General features: G+C 45.9%; 1 protein-coding gene across 1 annotated transcript in view; it reads right to left on the bottom strand.

Annotated features, from left to right (window-relative positions):
* The window catches only part of DNAH17 (dynein axonemal heavy chain 17), an 8024690-nt gene that overhangs the window by 6944090 nt on the left and 1064550 nt on the right, over window positions 1-16050 (bottom strand). The window contains exon 9 of the mRNA XM_069655242.1: window positions 8027-8194. Coding sequence (XP_069511343.1) covers window positions 8027-8194 — 168 coding nt within the window. The remainder of the gene's footprint in view (window positions 1-8026; window positions 8195-16050) is intronic.

Raw genomic sequence — 16050 nt, 5'->3', positions numbered from 1 at the left:
GATAGGGCCGAGCTCCCCCGGAGGGCACTTTGCCAGTAAGGCAATATGCCCGGCAGCGTGGACTGCGGGGAGCCCACCCCAAATCAGGGAAAAGCCACATCAGAAAAACCCTGGGTAGTTTCAGGTGAGTTGGTCTGTTCAAATAGGTATTCAAAATCCTTCTTGGAATACAGCTTAAGTTCAAATAAGTATTCACAATTCTTCTTGGAATACTGCTCAGCGAGTGGGTAATTCGCAATCTTTCTTGGAATCCCACTTCTTTAGAGTACTACATATACCAGAATGCACTTGGGTGCAATGTCTAAGCTTTGGAAAAGATTCCAAGAACTCAGTGTGCAAGGTTGAGTAAAATAAACAGAAGGAGAGGTTACACAGGTCAGAGGAAGCACACAATTCAAGGGGCACGAGTTGAAAGTGACAGCTGCTTGTAAAAGCATGTGTTGAAATGAACTGCAGATAGCAAGTCCACGCTCTTTGAGTAATAGCCCCAGAGCGAACGCAGGTGTCTGCTGACTCCAGCAAAAATAACAAACACACACGCTGGGAAATTAGCAAGAAGTGCGAGCAGGGAAAGGTCCAAAATAAAGACGAAATATTCCCCACAGGAAGCGTGGTGGAAAAATGCACAATAAAAAGCAGGCAGACAAACAATGAAAAGGCAAATGGGTAGAAAAACAAGGTGTAGCACGAGACAGGAGCACTGTCAACTAGCGTTGGGAAAGAAAACAGTTGCAACGCACCGGTTGCCACACCTGACAGTTAATTATAGCCTCTGTTCCAGCGAGGCTAGAACGTAACGTCCAGGTAAAGGAGGAGCTCAGTCCTTCTTCCATTGTTTCCATCTCTTCCACAGACTCCGTGGGTGTTTCATGACACCCTCCCGCGCGGGCGAGTCCTTGGGAAGAAGTCTCCCTTGCGGGGGGTGCTGGAAAAGAGCAGCCCTACCTTGGGCTTGGATAGATGATAAACTAAGTCCTTTAGGTCCTTTGGATGAAATCTCTGGAAGAACTCCCTCCACCTCACTAGTCTGTTCTTCAGAGACCTCGAAGAGAGTGTGTCTCACACAGTACAAGACTGGGCGTGGGGGTCTTTAGTCGGAAAGAGTCAGTCGCAGGATGGGCACCTGCTGAACCCTGTAGAAGTCGACATGCACCGGGGAAGAGTGTGACCTCTGAGGACCGAGTACCTGAATGATAAAAAGACAGAATAGAAGTATCCGCGCGTGGAATCACAAGGCCAAACCCAAAACCTAGGAGCGCTGGTGAATTCGGCCCGTTGCCATCGATGCAGAAAAGAGGACTGAGGTGTTGCGCCGGAGGGCGAAGTCAGGGCAGTGCATGCTCCCAGGGCCGCACCCCCGCGCTTCTCTAAATTTAAAGGGAAGGACGTTTTTTTCTGGTGAAAAAGGTTCTGTCTCCCGTCTCTTGGAAGGGACACCCATGCAGTATGGAGGAAAGGGGACGGGACGTAAGAGTATACCTTGAATCTTTTTAAAATAGTCTTTGCATACAAAATTCATTTTTGTGCCGAAAAGCTAAAACTCAGTAAGGAATGCTGCCCCTTCATTATTAAGGACACTTAATTAACGCCTCTTTAGGCTGGTGCAGAAAGGGTGCTGTAAGCTTCAGAATACAGTCCTTGCCAACCCATTAGACGTGAGGCGGTTGGCAAAGCTGTTGATATGCTGTAAATAACGGCTTTTTGATTTATTGTTGCCACTCTCGGATTACATAAGAATCCATTTCTTGATGGAAAAGTGTCTTTCAACTGCAACACAGCACTTTGTGATTTTAACATGCACCTCTGAATCTGGCCTTGAGATGAGATCAGTGTACCCTATCTATCCAAGTATATTCTCACCATGTCCCATATTAGTGGATAGTATTACATTTTGTTAATGGGATTGGTCATAGTTACTTACCTCTTGCTAATGTTCTTTCTGATTGACGTTCCTCCAACAGAATCCTCATCTATGATATATATCACCCAGCGTCAGCTGTTGTTCTGCGCCCTGTGCCGGACGCAACGTTGGGCCAGTATATAGTGAGGTGCCGCACGTAGTGACCTGTGTTCCTCTGTTTTTCCATAGCACTCTGATGTTGGACAAAAGGCGTACTAGCTATCCGCCAAGTGGGGCAGGTAGGGAGGGTGAAGAGGAATCTGTGGGAGAACAGCCATCAGAAAGACCATTACTTAGAGGTACGTTATTTGTTCTTTAATCAATGTATATTGCGCACCACGTGACCCAGAGGCTTAAGGGCTCAGACAAATAACAAGAAAACAGACAAGACAGTACAGAGGAAGACCCGAAAAGTGGAAGTCTAATTCCATTCTAATGGATCACTCCATCTCATGGATTACTCATCTGTGATTTGACTCCCACAGCAGTACATGGATTTGAAGAATGGAGTAGAGCAGGGATACCTACTAAAACGGGCATCCTATACCGATTGGGAATCCAGGCAGTAATGTTTGGCGAAGGTGTGCACTGAGGCCCAGACAACCGCCTGGCAAATGTCCAGAACAGGGACCCTCTCTGCATAGCAGAGGTGGCAGCCAATCCACTCGTAGAATGTGCTGCGAGGTCTTCATGCACATCTTTTTTAGCCATATCATAGCATTCTGAGATGCAGTGCACGATCCACCTGAACAGGGTCTGTTTAGTCACAGTCCTGCTAGTAAGGGCACTAGAATAATGCTTTGACTGAGAGACCTAGATGCTGAGAGCCCACAAAGGATGCAACAGATGGAATCATTCCTCTGCCTTGGAGGTATTAGGTGCAGAAAAAAAACAGGAAGATTGATCTGAGAGGTGAAAATCCGACACCATCTTAGGAAGGAAGGAAAGATGCCTTCACTCTCAACGTCACCTTCTCTTTGAAGAAATCAAATAGGCATGTTTAGCAGACAAGGCCTGAAGGACATTCAACCACCTCACAAAATTATTATAATTATATAATTGGTTATTTATAAGGCGCTTAATATCCTGAGGTTTCTAATCGCTGACCCGTGGATCGAACCTGTGTTGCTCCGTGTTGTCTTGCTTCCCAGGCGAGCGCGTTTGAAAGCTTTGAGCTTTTAAATGTACATGAAATCAAGGCGTGCCCTTCATGATTACACGTGTTTCGACATCTGTGTCTTTTTCAAATCAGGGGACTTTTTGATACGGAACACGCTGACACAGGGATTTAACTATCTAACCCAAACTACCAACTCATGAACCTTGCATCAACCTTACTAGCCCTGATTTGAAAAAGACGCAGATGTCGAAACACGTGTAATCATAAAGGGCACGCCTTGATTTCATGTACAATTAAAAGCTCAAAGCTTACAATTTGGAGAATAAGAGGCATTGTGTGATCTTCTTTTTCTTCTCCACGACAAGGGCGCTTGACACTAGTATAAGTAACACAGTTTGGTGTATACTGAATTTAAACGGAGTAAGGGAGCCCAGGAAACTCCATTGTTACACAGTCATGCGACCGTGACTTATCAGTCAGCAATCATTAAGAAAAGGGCGCTGAGGTCCAACTGGAAGGGAACCCAACAAAATAGGCTCGTCAAACACAAAGGATAATATAACATGAACGTTAGGGCTCATACGGATCAACAATAAGAAACATCAAAACTAAATAAAGTCCCACGCCGGAACTATAAGCTAGCCAGGGGGAAAATGACTGCACAATCCCCGCAAAAATTGCTTAACAGAGGGACTTGTGAAGAATGAGCCCTGCTCAGGATTCACAGGATTCATTTTAAAAACAGAGATAGCAGCATTTACCCCTTCACAGTGCCAATCTGAAGGCCTGTTCGGGCCAAGAAAAGTGAGAAATGCAAAACAAAGGATATAGAACAGGAAAAGGAGGCCATATACATCTCCCAGCAGAAAACAGAGCATTTATACTACCTGGCAGAAATAGACTTAGTGGCAGTCCTCTGAGCTGAGAGGAGTACATCCAGGATGGCATCCGACAAGCCCCACTCATTGTTCCTCACCCTCTCAGCAGCCATGCATGAAGGTTCAGGTTGCCACGGTTCGGGTGGAGTACTCGGCTTCTGACTGGGAGAGCAGATCCATCCTGTTTGAAAAGCATCAGGGATAGCGGATGGACATACCCAGCATCCAGGACCATGTTCTCTGAGCCCAGTTTGGAGCTATTAGGATCAATATGGAACAGAATAGACAAAGTCTTTGGAGAACAAGTGAAATGTGAGGGATCGGCAGGAATGCATAGTGAATATCAAACATCCAGTTGGCCATTAAAGAAGTCCCCAGAGCTCCCTGTGGATGCAAGTCCCTGGAGCAGAACAACTTGCACTTCTTGTTCACACTGTGGAGTTCCCCAACAGGACAGAAAGCTCCCCCAGTACCTCCTGGCAGAGCTCCCACTTATGGGAGGCCAAAGACTGTCTGCTGAAGGTATCCATCGTGATTGATTTCTAGCAAGGTGAGACACTGTCAGAGATGCATCTTTCTCTACAGCCCAGAATCACAGACACTTTGCTTCTCTGCATAGTGGCAAGGATCCCACACCACCACATTTGTTGCAGTAGTGCATGGCCACAGTGTTTTCTGTCAGGATCAGCACAGACTTGCCCTGTACAGAGGGGAAGAAGGCAACCAGGGCCAGCATGGCAGTCCTCAAATCTAGCATGTTGAGGTGTTCCCGATAATTTGAGGGAGATCACAGCCTCTCACCGTCAGAACCAACAGACGAGAGCCCCAACCTCGTAGGGACGCATCAGTGGCCACCGTTACTTGAGGCTAAGGTTGCCAAAGCAGCACACCCTTGAGCAAGTTCTATCATAGGGGTTATTAGCACACAGGTTCTAAACAAACTCAACTAGATACCTGCAGAAGGTTTGACACGTTCACTGAAATTGAAGCACCTGGCGATGGAGAAGCCGCTGTAGCAACATCTTGCGCAACTGGGCTTCTGGGACCACCAGAATGCAGGAGACCATGAGATCCAGCAGACGCAGGAAGGCTGATGCCGGAACTTTATCCTGGGACTGGAAGACTTGGTCCAGCCAAGAAAGGTTTGCCACTCGGTCCTTAGGTGGAAGGTTGTGTCCAGGTGAGTGTCCAAAACAGCCCCTATGAATCGGACGGACTGGGACGGCAAAACCTGAGACTTACTCAAATTCAGGGAAAAGCCCAATCTGTACAATAGTCGGGCACATGCAGAAAAGGTGTGCTAATGCATGGTCTAGGGAGCAAGTTCGGACGAGCCATTCATCAAGGTAGGGAAATAAATGAATGCCTTCCATCCTGAGGTGAACCGCCACCACTGCCAGCAGCTTTGTGAAAACCCTGAGTGTAGAAGAAAGACCAAAAGGTAGGACTTTTAACTGGTAGTGATGTCGAACCCTAATGAAACTCACGTACCTCCTATGCTACACATGGATTGGGTAAATGAAAGTAGGCATCCTGAAGATCCAGTGAAACCCACCATTCCTGTAGCTCCAGGGCTTGCATGATCTGAGCTAGAGTGACTTGAATTTGCCCTTGTTAAGGAAAAAAGTCAGAAGTCTCAGATCCTTAATGGGGCACAAGAGACTGTCCATCATCGTAACTTGAAAGTAAATGGAGTACTATCGTTTGACTAGTTCAGCGTGCATCAGAAGTTCGATCCTATTCTTTGTCAGAAACTGACCGACTTGCGCCAAAAGGAGACGGTCCGGAGGCAAGGCAATGTTGGGAAGAGGATGGTGTACAGGATGCAGAATGAAAGGGTTACAATAACCCTGATGAAGGACCTGTAAGGCCAAAGCATTCAACATGGTACAGGACCACTCTGCACTGGACACAGAAATTCTTCTTCCCACTTGGACTTGAGAGAAAAGTCACTCTCAGAGTTTTTGCACTTGAGGTGACCGAGGGGACAGAGGAAGGAAGCAACACCACCTCTCTGATCTCTTCTGTCCCCTACCCCTGGGGAAACAGCAAGCGTGCTATCTACCTGGGGAAGCTTAACCTCCCCCACTTTGGGAAAAATAGGTGGATTCCTGAAATCCGTACATCTGCCAGATGGAATTGAGCGGTGTTCGACAGCCAGATACAAAGATTTGGCAGACACTTTAGAGAACTAAAATCTCTTCAGCAAAGGGATGCTGCCTTTGGCCCCAAAATAGGTTATTTTCAGGCCAAAGGGCACATCACAGGGCATGTCCAGGAGCTTCGTCTGTACATCCTGTGTGAACCCTGAAGTCTCCATCCAAGAATGTCGCCTGACCACTGTGCTAGTAGCCATTGCACACACAGCAGTCCACTGTATTCAGTCCCGGTTGTCTGTAGAACCAAGAGGAGGCATGTGCGTATAGGAAGGCTGGTCTGAAGGAGCTGGACCATGTTTCTTCACCGATTCTCAATCCACTGGTGGTACATAGGCAGGTTTCATGCGGTCCTCTAACACTGTGGCATCAAATGCCACCTTAAAAGGCAGTTAGGCCTCCCTTTTGAGTCCATCATCTAGGATACCTGTCAGTTCAACTTGAACTGTAGGCCCAGTTGAGGTGATGGCCATGAAGTATTGAAAAGAGGCCTAGGGTTTACCTGGAGTTGGTATTGAGTAAATCCATCTCTGGGTAAGTATCAAGGCCACTAGCTTTCTCAAGTCCAGAAACAAGCTCCAACACATCCTCACCCTCGCCATAGAACTCCTCAGGGAAGTCCCTTTCCTCTCTTGGGTATAGTGGCTCCATCCCAAGGCTTCAATGCCCAGGGCGGAGAGTATCAGAATTGGGGTGGATCTCAACTGTTGGATTTGGGACACAGCCCTTGGATATGCGGCCATGGTCCTTCACGAGTTCCCTGCTGGCTTGTTCAGGCACAGTGGGACACAATAGCAATGTCAACGCCGGGGCCAAGGACTTCATCGCCAGGGCCTTGTTAAAGATATAAAAGCATCTTTGCGGGGTGGAAGATTGAGTGGGAAAGGTTACCTGTTGTGCCGGTTCTGGGCAGTCCTTTGATTGGTAAATCCTCTTCTTTGAAGATGAAGAAGAATAGTACCAGCAGGAACCGGTTGGGAGCAGGACCTCCTAATTGTCTTCTTCACCCTTCCCTTGGGGACCAGAAACCTGCCCCTAGACAGATGCTCTGCACCCTGTAAGCTAGACCGAAAGAAAGGGATGTTGCCACCTGCTACCGGAGGGTCTTAGGTGCATGGATTGGCATGACTCAAAGCCATGGGTGTCATGATCCTCTCTGAGGCATTCTAAACTGATCCTATGGGGTCGGATACCGACATTTGTCAGCCACAATCCACAAGACATTCAACCCTGAAGCCTTTGTGTGGTTTGGTATGAAGTTGAAAAATATTTTGAATTAAATAGCCTGTTCATGAAGCAAACAGAGTGTGTAGGAAAAAGAACTGAGGTCATAGGGCGTGGCTCCTTGATATATCCTGGCCATGACCTCATGTCCAACATTTCGAGTCACTGAGCCAGGTTTCTGTAATGAAGACGCAAGCCACGCAGGAGTCTGGCTGAGAAGTAGGCAGTATAGCTCCAATTGGACAGGTGTCTTTAGAAAATGTGTTAGATTTGTAATGTAGAGTGTGGGGCACATGCAGTGGTGGTAGTCATTTTGAAATATAGGATAATGTTGAGTTTTATATGATGAGTTATCTTGTCTGCAATGTGTGGCGAGTCATATGTTAAGAGAACATTTGCTAATGGTCTACTAAATGGCTCTTGTGTGCTTACTATTCTCTTTTAAATATGTGCATATCATCAGCCCACCATGTCCATTGGCTGTTGACAAATCTGGCAATATGATAAAAATGATGATAAACTGAACAGTTGCATTGAGCAAAAGCAATTTGGATTTGTTCTCAATTGTATTCAACTGCACTAGAAGACAGCAAATTATTGTATGGGTAGGTTTACTCATTCGCTGATGGATCCTAGAACAGAGTAGCACAACATACTACACATAATGAGGGTATGCACATCATATGGTCTTAATCGACAGATTAGATAATGCAGTAATTGAATATACTATAGATCCTTTTATACATACCGGTTGTCCTGGGTCTAATGGATCATATTTGCAGTCTGCAAAAATCTTGAGAAGCTCAAAGAACTCTTCATAAATTCGAAATATCAAAATTCCTAGTGATTTTCCTCTGACACCTCCAATCTCAATTTTCTCCAGTTTTAAAAATTCAACAGCTGTGAGGTATAATTCCTAGGGAAGAAAATCAAGTAGTGTGGTGAATAACACTACAGAATAAAATGACAACTAATTCAAGACATGTTTGGTCTTGAATGTAAGATCTCATTAAAAATGTGTATAGAAATTACTTAATGAAAAATTATATTGTTAAAACAATTGTATCAAAATGAGCTGACAGAGCTGGAAACACTTACATAATATGGCAATAACACGGAAAAGCAGACCACCAACAGCTGTACAATGTATTAAGGAATGCAACATTTATTAAAAGCCTTCTGAAACTTACAGCGTTGTAAGAAATCTGGGGTGAAAAGTAACAATGTGTTACAAGGCTTCACCTGTAGCTACACCACTACTAGTGGGTTGTACCACCTCTGTGATTTTGGGTAGTAGCATGGGCCAATTTTCAGAGATATAGTAATAAAAAGACCAAAGGCCATGACTAGGTCCAAAGAGGATCTTCTTTGTCTTTGCAGTGTTAAGTTTGAGCTGGTTTAAGTCATCATGGTACTGTACTTAATGGCGACATTTGTCCATATCCTTTTTTTTTAATTCAAAATCGTCTCACATTTTCCACTATTTTGATGTCGACTTTTCCAGAACCTAGCCTTCTGAGGGGTTGTTAATCATTTCCCTACTGGGTGGATCCTACAATTCAAAGAGAGATGGTTTACAGTCATGATCACTTCAAGGGTTTCTGGGTTAGGTTCTGGTGTCCGGGCCAGGAAGGAGTCTGGGTACAGATCTGTAGGGGCTAGATGGGTTTTAGCATGCTAAACATGGCATTCTCACATTCCCCAGTACCAAGGTGCCAATGGGCTCCCATAGAGATCCAATGGTGTACCAATCCCCTTAAGATGGCCGCCCTGCGGGTCACTGTCTAAGTAGTCATTGAGAACTAGTTGTTGGGCATAGAGGACTATAAAAGCGCTGCACCCGCAGTAACACGCGGTTCACGTTAGTTCCGCTGACAGCGGTGTAACACTACCGGCGCTCAGCACACAGACCTGCAAAATAATAGAAAAAAGTCATGTTATGAACTCAAATAGCTAACAGAAAATCCACAGACCTTAGTCTTCAACGTACCTGACCAGAGTTTTGTGCAGCAGCAGTCCTTCTATACCTTTGTCTTTGTAGGATTTTGGAGGTCAGCAGTCTTCATCCACGGCCGCAGCTTCATTTTGAAATCTTCCGACCTCTGAAAAACCTACAAAGACAAAGGTACCATAGTTAATGAAAGAACATTAACGACTTAGTGGTGAATGAAAATAACCATATGCGCAGACGTATCTGAAGCTCTGACAAGATTTTTACAAGCATTCCAACGTCTTGCCTCACAGAAAAAGGCATAGCTTAATAACAAAAGTACGCTGTGCAGCGCGCCTTTATCAAACTATGCGTGCATATTTACCTCAAGAGAAAACCCATAGCTGGATAACGAAGGCACGCTGGGCCACGCGCCTTTTCCTAACTACATGTGCATACTTACCTCAAGAGAAAACCCATAGCTGGATAACGAAGGCACGTTGGGCCACACACCTATTCCTAACTAGGTGTGCATACTTATCTCAAAGAGAAGACTTCATGTTTTTTCTTCGACGATGCCCAAGCTCCTCAAGTGAAACCTTTTTCTTCAGAGAACCTGCAAAAGAAAGAGAGTGTTGTTAAATCATCAAGAGAGATCTCTACAACCTCTGAACCTTTTTTTATGTTGGCCTCCCTCCGTCGGGTTTACTACAGGGTTTGGTTTAGAATGTTTTCACCTGTTGTATTCACGAAACATTGGGCCTGATTCACAGATCGTTTTCCTATGGGATTGCGCCATTATTAAATGCTTCTGTGAATCAGCCCATTAATGTTTCTTTAAACAATCTCTCACTGTGGACATCCCTCAGCCGGGTTCACTCTTGTCAACACAGTGTTCACGGGGTGCGTCACTATTCACCCCATCTCACAGACATCCCTCAGTCGGGTTCAAGCCTGCCACTATCACAATTCACTTTGTTTTACCACAACACAGGATTCACTTCCCTTAGCTTTCTCCTGGCATCCCTCGGTCGGGTTCACATTGCCATATTTAGCATAAGTTAACAGACAGTCATTCTATACCCTTTAGTTTCTTCTCTCACCTATGTTCGGGTCTCAGCCCCCAGACAGGCTTTTCCATAAGCCTCCAGTCAGGCTCCACACAATTGTATCGTTCCAATGTTCTCGGATGGGTTGCTTTTTACCCTGATTTCCAGGCTTCCGTCAGTCGGTGCACACTTGCCTTATTTTCACAGTCTCTCACTGTTTTAGCTTTCCCTTGGCATCCCTCAGTCGGGTTCACACTTGCTGCCTCTATGTGTCAAAGACTTTCCACTGTACAAGAGGGTTTGGCTTGACCCTCTTATGACCACTTTGACGTTTCACACCTGCCTCCCAATAGGACCCTTGGTACATGTAGTCTCTACAACAACCAAACACTTTCGACTTTGCACAGGATTTAACATAACCCGCTGCAGGACCACTTTGATTTCTAAGTTTAACACATTCTCCTTGTTTCGAGTAGGGCATAATCCTTTGAATGAGCACCAATGTGGCACCGGACCACTCTAACTCTGATGCCAAGTACATGCACAAAAAGACCTCTGTGTCTTTAATCTTCTTAAATGTTGCCAATGCAACCTTGGGTTTAACACAGTCTGGTTCCTATCAGGTTCTTCCGACTCACTGGCTGTACTGAACTTGTTGGCGATTCTTTTGCCGCTGGAGTCAAGGACAGTACCACAATGGCAACCTTGTCTCCCTGCACTGGCTATCAGTGCGGGAGGGTTCCACGTACCGTTGACATCCGTCACACCATTTGCCAGCTGTGATTACCGGTCTTATGTTTCTTTTGTAAGAGGCTTTGCAGGTCTGAGTTGAAAAGGGCAAGGACAATTCCCTCCTTGACGTCCTTTCAGCTCTCGCCGTCCTTCTCTTCCATTTGAACTGCCGTCCTGGAATAACTGTGTAGTTGTGCTGCTTGCTTTGTTTTCTGTGTGCTCTCATGCACCTTTTATCCCTGTGGGGAAGGGAAAGGGCCGTCAGTTGTGTGTAGTTATTGTCAGTTGCCTGACTCTGTCTGGCCCTCATGTTGGGACATGTTCGGCCTCTATGCAGTTCTGGTGGATTCTTTCTACTTCCTAATTCGTTGATCCTCGTCCTAGGGGGACTGGTAAACTTGAAGGGGGAGGATTGGAGGGTTTGTGAATTAAATGAGAAAAATGCATAAAATAATAATTAGGAGATCTGTCATGGGAATGAACAGGATTATTGTCGTGAAATGAGTTGGGGGGATTGTGGGAACAGTAGTGTTCGGCCAAGGCAGACTGGGAGTTTGGAAATAATAATCAGAGGGACGGGAACAAGAATGATTAATAGGGATTCTGGGAGATGTAGTTTCCCACTACAACAGGGTTTGGGTTCCTAATGGGTTTACCAGATGCAGAGGGGTTGTTGGATTCTGGTAATGGAGATTTGTTGGGTGGTAGGGAGGTAGATTTAGAACAGACTATAAAAGCTTCAGGGACTTTATCCTCCTCTTCCTCTTCCCTAGTGTACGACCGCGTCTCCCTTGGGGCATCCACTCGAGCACAGGTGATTCTCCCTCGCTCGTCCACCCCCAGGGTTGGGATCTGAGAGCGCCAGCCTCTCCCTGGCCACCTGAATAAGGGATTCACTGGGTCTAATCGGGAGAACACCCTTAGGTTTCTCAGAAGAGGGACCTGTGTAATGCTGCCTGCATAGGTTGTTGTTAGGATGTTCTTGAGGAGGGCAGGAGTCTCCAGGAGAGCCTGACAGACCACTTTGCTCTAGGAGTGTGAGGAACTCCTGGTGTGAGATGGGGGAGAAAGAGGAGAATACTGTCATAGAGAGGGAGATGGGTCTGGGGTTGGGTCATTAGCGGGGAGGGTTAGGTAGCACCAGTTCTATTTTAGAAATGGCACAGTGTCTATCAATAGAAATATTGTGAAAGTGTTCAGACAGGGTGTCGCAAAGAGATTGAGAATTAGGGGGGGAGGCGTTGAAGAACCTGGCGTCTTGAATTCTGTGATGATTCTGTGCAGTTCTTCGCTTGGGTTGTGAGAGTTGAGGATTTGGTTCTAGTAGGTTATTTTGGCTTCCCTAATTTGTGACCAGTAGGCCCTTGTTAGTCTTGCTAGAGAGAAATTGTTTTGAGGAGTGGGGTTGGTTCTGCAATTCCACTCCAGTCAGTGCTTGAGAGTTTTGATAGATTTGAGGGGGGGTTGTGTACCTTTTGGAGTTGGGTCCCGGTCTCTGAGAGGTACATTTCATTGGAGTGAGGTAGATGAGGGTGCTGGAGAACCAGAGATCGAAGAGTTCAGTGGGAGGAGTGAGAGTGCTGGAGGGAGTTGAAGAGGGAATTGGCTAGATTTGGGTTAAGGGTGACTTTATTCCAGAGAGGGATGTGGGAGGGAGTGGATGGAGAAGTCAGGCTCGAGCTCCGGGAGACGGAGGGAAAGGAGGTCAGCAGGGAGAAGATTGCGGAGTGATCAGTCCAGATTAGGGGACTGGGAGAGGGTGGAGAAACCCATATTTTGTCTCAGACCAAATCTAGAGTAAAAAGGCACTCCCTACACTGCCTGAGACTCTGTGGTCCTCTCCCCCTGTCTTTCCCCCATGCTGCCAGTTGCCCACCCTCCCCAATTAGATCCCTGCTTCTTTTTACTCTGCTTCACTGTGTTCTTCCCCCATGATTGTAGAGCGATCCATTGCTTCCCGAAGATAGGTTTGGGCTCAATAAATACCCTAATATTATCAAAGAACAAGTTACTTACCTGTAACCTTTGTTCTCCAGCATGGGTCTTGCATACATTTGCATGCTCAAGAATATTCCCTGGCGTTAGGATGGGAATCCTTGGGAAATTTAAAGCAGAAATTTAAAGCAGTTTAGCTTTAAGCTAAACAACTGGTTGTCTCCTCTACAGACTATCAGTGTAACTTTGGGTCATACTGCCCCAGCCAATGACACTCATCCTCCTAAACTCCATCCCTGGTGGCCATCCTCAGATTTGGCAGTGCACAGAAAGTGGCAGTATGAAACAGGAAGAGCCAAAGAGGGGAAGGAGAGAGGGTTCGCATGTGAGCCCATGGAATACCCATGCTGGAGAAGAACAAGTTACTTACCCATGGTAAATTTCTTTACACTGGATGTTCCTCCCACATATTCCTCATCTTATGATATCTCCATATCCAGCTTTAGCTGCTCTGGTATTTTTTCCAGCAGGGTGCGCTGCGTGTCCATGCCTGTCGACTCGCTGTCCATCGAGGTCCTCCGCCTCAGTGTTGACGTCATCGATGGTATATAGCACGTGCAGCGACCATTGGCTTCAGTTTAGTTTTTACGTGTATTGGTTTATCATATGCCCGACATCTACTCACCCTGAAAGAGCGTAAGCTGCAATGACATGGAAATTCTACTGCTGGTAGGCTGGGAGGGGGTACGCGAAATGCGTGGGAGGAACATCCAGTGGAAAGAATGTTACCATGGGTAAGTAAATAGTTCTTCGAATGGATTGTATCCTCCCACATATTCCATCTTATGATAGACTCATAAAGCAGTATTTACATCTTTGGAGAAGGGAGTCAGAATTTACAGTTCCTTATTAGAATTTAGGAGTTACTTATTAGTCTATGTGTACAGAATGTAACAATGCCTTCCCAAAAACACCTTCACCGGCGTGAGGAAGAGTCAAGACTATAATGATTGGTGAAAGTATGGACCGCCATACCCAACCTATGGCCTGTGTAACCAACAAAAAGTTGATTGTCTTGTTTTAATTTAGACATTCTGGAAATGTGGAAACTAAGTGCATGTTTTGGGTCAAGCCTCTGTAGCCTCTCCTCTTCCTTTCCAGGATGAGGTGGGGAATAGAAAGAAGGTAGAAGGATTTTTTTAGTTAAATGAAACTCAGACACAATTTTTGGTAGAAAGGTAAGTTTAACCTTAAAGACCACTCTATCCCTAAAAAAAGGTGCGAGGAGGCTTGCAGGACAAAGCTTGATGTTCACTCACCCTACAGGCTGTAGAGCCACTAAAAGGATGTTCTTTAAGGTTAACAATCTTAAAGGACAATAGTGGGTAGTCTCGATTGGAGCACCCATTAGGAATTTCAGAACTAGGCTGATATCCCAAATAGGGACATGAAAAGGGACCAGAGGAAAAACATTTGTCAATCCTTAAAAAACTGTATAACCAGTGGAATCTTGAAGAAAGATACAGCTTCAGCTTCTAGCGCTGCTAGATACCCTTTAATTGTACCAACCTGGAGCCCCAGATTGGCCAGGTGTAATAAGAATGATAATACCATAGGTGTACTGCACGTAAAAGGGTCCACATTCTTATCCCTGCACCAGCTGCAGAATTTGATCCAACGACAGCAGTATAAGGATTTCATTGTGGTCTGCACCAGCTGCAGAATTTGATCCAATGACAGCAGTATAAGGATTTCATTGTGGTCTTCTGGCCAAAAGCAAAAAGTCCATTACGTCATCTGGGAGGTCCCAATCCTTATATCTCAACCTTTCAGAAACCACACAAGAAGGTTGAGTGTCCTGACCTCTTGATGGAGACCCTGACCCTCCTCTCAGGAGAGAAGGTCCTCTCTTTTCGGAAGAAGTATTGGAGGACAGATGGACATGTCCAGAAGGTCTGGGTACCATGTCCTCCTGGCCCAATCCGGGGCAATTAGAATCATGGATTTCCTGAATTTTCTCAACCTCCTGATCACGTGAGGACTGAGGGGGCCTGTAGGGAACACGTATAGGAGTGTAAACTCCCAGCCCACTACGAACGGGTCTCCTAGAACTCCTCTTGTGGGAAATTCCCTGGAGCAGTACAGTTCACACTTTCCGGTTGACATTGGTCGCGGACAGATCAACTTGAGGGGTTCCCCAAAGGGTAAAGATCTCTTGAAGGACTTCCTGGGATAGATCCCACTTGTGGAAGATTGTTCTCTGCCTGCTCAGAGCGTCCGCTGCTGTATTCTCCTCTCTGGCTACTGCTGATAGAGAGATTCCTTTATGAATTGGCCAGAACCAGAGCTGCATTGCTTCTCTGCACAGTGGTAGTGACCCTACGCCTCCTCTCTTGTTGAGGTAGTACAGGGCCACTGTGTTGTCCGTCCTTATCAAGACATTATTTCCCTGTAATTTTGTCCAAGAGTGAGGGTAAAAGAGTCTCACTCTTGGCAGGAGAAACAAAATAAACCCCAAAAATCCAGCAAAGCTGCTGGGGGACTCACTAGGTTAGGAAATTCAGCCTAAACAGAGAATTCTCCCTAATACTCGGTCCCCCCCCCCAGACTAAGGGACAGGAGGATTTAATCCACTCCTGGATGAACCTCATACCTCTAGTAGATGACATACATCCTAGAGAGTCCATCAGCATTTTGATGGTGACACCCTGACCTGTGCTCAATGGTGAAATCAAACCCTTGCAGGCAGATTGACCATCTCAATAGTTTTGGATTTTCTCCCTTCATTTGCATTAACCATCTCAAGGATTGGTGGTCAGTCTGAATGATAAAAGTAGAAACATACAAATATGGCCTAAACTTCTTCAGTGCCCACACAATAGTAAAGCATTCTCTTTCGATTGTTGCCCACCTTGTCTCAGGATCCTTCAGCTTACGGCTGATGAAGCAAATGGGGTGCTCCCTACCCTTCTCATCCAGTTGGCTTAGAACTGCACCTATACCTACATTGGAAGCATCAGTTTGTACAATGAAAGTTTGGTGGTAGTCAGGAGCTCTCAATACTGGAGCTTGGCAAAGAGCTTTCTTCAGTTTTTCAAAGGCCTGATTGCACTCCGCATTCCATTT

Source organism: Ambystoma mexicanum, chromosome 3q (assembly GCF_040938575.1).
Source record: "Ambystoma mexicanum isolate Mex_15411 chromosome 3q, UKY_AmexF1_1, whole genome shotgun sequence".
NCBI lineage: Eukaryota > Metazoa > Chordata > Amphibia > Caudata > Ambystomatidae > Ambystoma > Ambystoma mexicanum.
Note: the sequence above shows the minus strand (reverse complement) of the source record. Positions and strands in the feature narration are given on the sequence as shown.